The following is a 6,000-nucleotide window of genomic DNA, read 5'->3' as shown; positions in this document are numbered from 1 at the left end:
GGATCAGAGGACAGAAAAGAGGGATCATATGACAGAAGAGAGGGATCATAAAGAGGGTCAGAGGACAGAAGAGAGGGATCATACAGAGGGATCAGAGGACAGAAAAGAGGGATCATATGACAGAAGAGAGGGATCATAAAGAGGGTCAGAGGACAGAAGAGAGGGGTCATACAGAGGGATCAGAGGACAGAAGAGAGGGATCATACAGAGGGATCAGAGGACAGAAGAGAGGGATCATACAGAGGGATCAGAGGACAGAAAAGAGGGATCATATGACAGAAGAGAGGGATCATAAAGAGGGTCAGAGGACAGAAGAGAGGGGTCATACAGAGGGATCAGAGGACAGAAGAGAGGGGTCATACAGAGGGATCAGAGGAAAATAGAGAAGGATCAGAGGACAGAAGAGAGGGATCATAAGACAGAAAAAAGGGATCATACAGAGGGATCAGAGGACAGAAGAGAGGGATCATACGGAGTGAATAGAACAGAAGAGAGGGATCATACAGATGGATCACAGGACAGAAGAGAGGGATCATACAGAGGGATCAGAGGACAGAAAAGAGGGATCATATGACAGAAGAGAGGGATCATACAGAGGGTCAGAGGACAGAAGAGAGGCATCACACAGAGGGATCGGAGGAAAATAGAGAAGGATCAGAGGACAGAAGGGAGGGATCATACAGAGTGAATAGAACAGAAGAGAGGGATCATACAGAGGGATCAGAGGACAGAAGAGAGGGATCAAACAGAGGGATCAGATGACAGAAGAGAGGGATCATACAGAGTGATCAGAGGACAGAAGAGAGGGATCATACAGAGGGATCAGAGGACAGAAAAGAGGGATCATATGTCAGAAGAGAGGGATCATAGAGAGGGATCAGAGAACAGAAAAGAGGGATCATATGTCAGAAGAGAGGGATCATAGAGAGGGATCGGAGGACAGAAGAGAGGGATCATATAGAGGGATCGGCGGAAAATAGAGAAGGATCAGAGGACAGAAGAGAGGGATCATAAGACAGAAAATAGGGATCATACAGAGGGATCAGAGGACAGAAGAGAGGGATCACACAGAGGGTTCGGAGGACAGAAGAGAAGGATCAGAGGACATATATAGGGAACATACAGAGGGATGGGAAGACAGAAGGGAGGGATCATACAGAGTGAATAAGACAGAATTGAGGGATCATACAGAGGGCTCAGAGGACAGAAAAGAGGGATCATACAGAGGGATCGGAGGACAGAAGAGAGGGATCACACAGAGGGATCAGAGGACAGAAGGGAGGAATTAAACAGAGGGATCAGAGGAAAATAGAGAAGGATCAGAGGAAAATAGAGAAGGATCAGAGGACAGAAGAGAGGGATCATACAGAGGGATCAGAGGACAGAAGAGAGGGATCATACAGAGGGATCAGAGGACAGAAGAGAGGGATCATACAGAGGGATTGGAGGACAAAAGAGAAGAATCAGAGGAAAGAAGAAAAGGATTATATGGAGGGATCAGAAGATAGGGAGCATACATAGGGGTGGGAGGACAAAAGAGAGGGATCATACAGAGTGAATAGGACAGAAGAGAGGAATCATACTGAAGGATCGGAGAACAGAAGAGAGGGATCATACAGAGGGATTGGAGGACAAAAGAGAAGGATCAGGGGAAAGAAGAGGGGGATCATATGGAGGGATGAGATAACAGAAAATAGGGAACATACAGAGGGATTGGAGGACAGAAAAGAGGGTTCATACAGCAAGATTGGAGGACAGAAGAGAAGGATCAAACAGAGGGAACAGAGGATAAAAGACAGGGATCATATATAGGGATCGGAGGACAGAAGAGAGGGATCATACAGAGGGATTGCAGGACAGAAGTAAGGGATGATATGGAGGGATGATAGGACAGAAGAGAGGGATGATAGGACAAGAAAGAGATGATATGGAGGGGTGATAGGACAGGAGAGAGGGATGATATGGAGGGGTGATAGGACAGGAGAGAGGGATGATATGGAGAAATCAGAAGACAGAATAGAGGGATGATATAGAGGGAAAATAGGACAGAAGAGAGGTATGATATGGAGGGATGATAAGACTTTAGAGATGGGTGATAGAGGGATATAGGTCATAGAGAGGGATGATAGGACAGAATAGATAGATGATATGGAGGGATGATAGGACAGAATAGATAGATGATATGGAGGGATGATAGGACAAGAGAGGGGGTATAGGTCACACAGATTGATGTCTCATACACTCCCCGCCGGCAGAGGGATAGGATTTGTGATGTGCCCGGTGGATCGGTATGCCCGGTGGGTCGGTGTGCCCGGTGGGTCGGCTCTGACCCCTCCGCAGCGCACAGGTTGCCGGTCAGGACAGGCGGTGTATCATCAGCTCAGGCAGCCCCGCCCCTTTCCCCGTTTGCTGTCACCCAGGAGGAAGCCCCTCCCCTGCCCGCCCCCTCCTCTCCCCGGTGCCGCCCGCCTGTCACTGAGCCCGCTGTAAGTGGCAGTCCGCAGCAGAGGTGCCCGGCAGCCGCAGCATCGCCCTCCTCAGCACCATGACAGAGCAGACGGAGTCCCCGGTGCACAGCCAGCAGCAGATCGGGTGGCCAATCTGCAGGGAGAGCTACGAACTCCAGGAGGTGATCGGTCAGTGCCTTTAATCCCCCCCATAGCGGCGCCTCGTATGTCAGGTTGTCATACACTCAGGTAGCAGGACATGGGGCCTACCGGCATCCTCCTTCCCCCTCCCTCCTCCTCCTCCTCCCCGGTCCGCTGCTGCGATCTCTCCCCCGGCACAGCTGTCACTGCAGTGATGCTGCACATTACAAATCCCCATTTCCTCCGATCCCATCACCACCAGCCGGGAGAAAGTTCCCCGACCATTGCATCACCTTGCAGCAGCAGCGGCAGTAGACTTTTCTGCTGTCACTCCCTCCGGGTCCCTTTAAGATCACACCTACTACTACACCCCATTGTATGTCCCGGATCCCGGATCCCTCATACACTGCTGGAGGAGAGGACATCATCCTATCCCAAGGACAGAGCCCAGGGATCACAGGACACAATGTAACATTTCACCACTGGCCCTGTGTGTACATTCCTCCTCCCAGCTATGGGGCCTTCACCTGACATGGCTGGGAAGTCTCTTCCCTCCTCCTGTCTGCATGCTGGGGAGAACATCCATACCTTTCCCAAAAAGTTTATTTAGGTAGAGGAGAGAAGGGTTAAATCCCATGCCAGGTCACAGTTTACTGTCTGTGTACCATTGGGGAGATTTCCCTTCACTTCCTGTCCCCGAGACACAACAAGAAGTTAGAGGTCAGAGGGATGGCTGTCCCCATTAGAAGACTTCTCCTTACCTCCTCTTCTGGGAACAACTCTAACATGTTGGGTTTCCCCTCACTTTTCTCTGCTCACTTGCATTGATTATCATTGGAAAGATGCCCCCTCGTGTTGGTGATCAGTAGAAACGTGCCCAGTAACACTGGTAATCAATGGAAAAGTGCCCAGTAACATTGGTAATCAATGGAAAAGTGCCCAGTAACACTGGTAATCAATGGAAAAGTGCCCAGTAACATTGGTAATCAATGGAAAAGTGCCCAGTAACACTGGTAATCAATGGAAAAGTGCCTTCTTACCCCAGTGATCAGGAGAAAAGTGCCCCCTCATAATGGTGATTAGTGGAAAAGTGTCTTCTTACATTGGGGATCGATGGAAACATTTTCCTTTACATAGCTGATTGATGGAAGAGTGCCCCTTTATATTGAGGATGGATGGAAAAGTGCCCCCTTTCACTGCTGATTGGTGGAAAGGTGCCCCTTACCCCGGTGATTGGTGGATAAGTGCCCTCTTACATTAGTAGTGAGCAGACAAGCACCCAGTTACACTAGTGGAAAAATGCCTAATTATACTTGTGATCCATGGAAAAGCGCCCAGTTACACTGGTGATTTGTGGAAAAGTGCCCTCTTACACTGATGATTGGTGGAAAAGTGCCCCCTTATACTGAGGATGGATGGAAAAGTGCCCCCTTCCACTGCTGATTGGTGGAAAGGTGTCCATTACCCTGGTGATTGGTGGAAAGGTGCCCCCTTACCCTTGTGATTGGTGGATAAGTGCCTCCTTACACTGGTGATTGGTGGAAAAGTGCTTCCTTACATTGGTGATTGGTGGAAAAGTGCCCCTTACTCTGGTGATTGGTGGAAAAGCGCCCTCTTACACTGGTGATTGGTGGAAAAGCGCCCTCTTACACTGATGATTGGTGGAAAAGCGCCCCCTTACACTGGTGATTGGTAGAAAAGTGCCCCCTTACATTGGTGATTGGTGGAAAGGTGCCCCCTTACACTGATGATTGGTACAAAAGTGCCCCCTTACAGTGGTGATTGGTGGAAAAGTGCCCCCATTACACTGATGATTGGTGGAAAGTTGTCCCCTTACACTGTAATTGGAGGAAAAGTGCTCTACTACATTAGTGGTGAACAGACAAATGCCCACTTATACTTATGATCCAAGGAAAAGAGAGAAGTTACACTGGTAGTTAGTGAAAAGTTTTCCATTACACAGGTGATCGGTGCAGGACTCCCTTAGTGGACAGCAGAAAAGCACCCAGTCGCACTGGTGATTGATGGAAAAATGCCCCCTTACACTGGTTGTAATAGAAAAGTGCGCTCTTAGGCCTCATGCACTGTGGGTGTCAAAAATGCCACTTTTAAGGACGTTTTGCTTTTTTTGTCTGCCTCTAAACACCCCTCTGTGTTAGCCTAGGTGTCCAAGTACACAGAGGCCTTTACAGGCATTTAGAGGTAGAATAAAAAAACAGTGCTAGCACGTTCAGGAGAGGAGCGTTTCACTGCAAAAATAAAATGCCTGATGCGCCTAAATGCGTGCTAAAGGGCTAGGTGTGTTTACTAAATTAATGCTTGATGCGCCTAAACACTTTTGCAAAAAGGGGAGTAAAAAAACGTCCTTACACTGGTCAGTGCAGTGCCACTTTACACTAGTGGCCGATATAGGGCTCCCTTACCCTAATGGTCGGTGCAGTACTCCCTTACACTAGTGGTCAGTGCAGTGCTCCCTTACCCTAATGGTCGGTGCAGTACTCCCTTACACTAGTGATCAGTACAGTACTCCCTTACACTAGTGATCAGTGCAGTGCTCCCTTACACTAGTGGTCGGTGCAGTACTCCCTTACACTAGTGATCAGTGCAGTGCTCCCTTACACTAGTGATCAGTGCAGTGCTCCCTTACTCTTGTGGTCAGTGCAGTACCCCCTTACTCTTGTGATCAGTGCAGTGCTCCCTTACCCTAATGGTCGGTGCAGTACTCCCTTACACTAGTGATCAGTGCAGTGCTCCCTTACTCTTGTGGTCAGTGCTGTACCCCCTTACACTAGTGGTCAGTGCAGTACCCCCTTACTCTTGTGATCAGTGCAGTGCTCCCTTACACTTGTGGTCAGTGCAGTACTCCCTTACACTAGTGGTCAGTGCAGTACTCCCTTACACTAGTGGTCAGTGCAGTACTCCCTTACTCTTGTGGTCAGTGCTGTACCCCCTTACACTAGTGGTCAGTGCAGTACCCCCTTACTCTTGTGATCAGTGCAGTGCTCCCTTACACTTGTGGTCAGTGCAGTACTCCCTAAAAAAAATGAGGTTGAAGGATTATAAGAGGTGCATGAAAGTCAGCCAGCCCCCAGTCTGATGTACTCACCCTCCAGTCTGTCACCAACCAAGTAGGCCTGTCTCTTGATACAAAAAACAGGGGTTTAGTTGACACACATTTGCAAACGCATGTGAAAGCTGCAGAGCCACTTCACGGAACCCTGTTTTATCTGCAGTCCTAACACTCTTAATTTAGTGTCCTCACATTGGAAGCACATGGCTGCTAATGGATGGATGGGGGAACAGGTGAGAGGGAGACAGCCCAACCTCCCCCAACCCACCCTCATCCATGACTGGCTGTTGTCTCAAACCTCAAATAACTAAGTTGTAACAATGGTACAAACTGGAAAGGACC

The 6,000-nt window shown here is 49.0% G+C and overlaps 1 protein-coding gene across 1 annotated transcript in view; it reads left to right on the top strand.

Moving 5' to 3' along the window:
• The first annotated feature begins 2,452 nt into the window (after positions 1–2,452).
• STK39 (serine/threonine kinase 39) overlaps positions 2,453–6,000 on the top strand; it is a 647,523-nt gene continuing 643,975 nt past the window's right edge. The window contains exon 1 of the mRNA XM_082260316.1: positions 2,453–2,636. Within this exon, the coding sequence (XP_082116442.1) occupies positions 2,546–2,636 (91 nt within the window). The 5' untranslated portion in view covers positions 2,453–2,545. The remainder of the gene's footprint in view (positions 2,637–6,000) is intronic.

Source organism: Pelophylax lessonae (genome assembly GCF_965119305.1).
Source record: "Pelophylax lessonae genome assembly, chromosome: 6".
NCBI lineage: Eukaryota > Metazoa > Chordata > Amphibia > Anura > Ranidae > Pelophylax > Pelophylax lessonae.
Note: the sequence above shows the minus strand (reverse complement) of the source record. Positions and strands in the feature narration are given on the sequence as shown.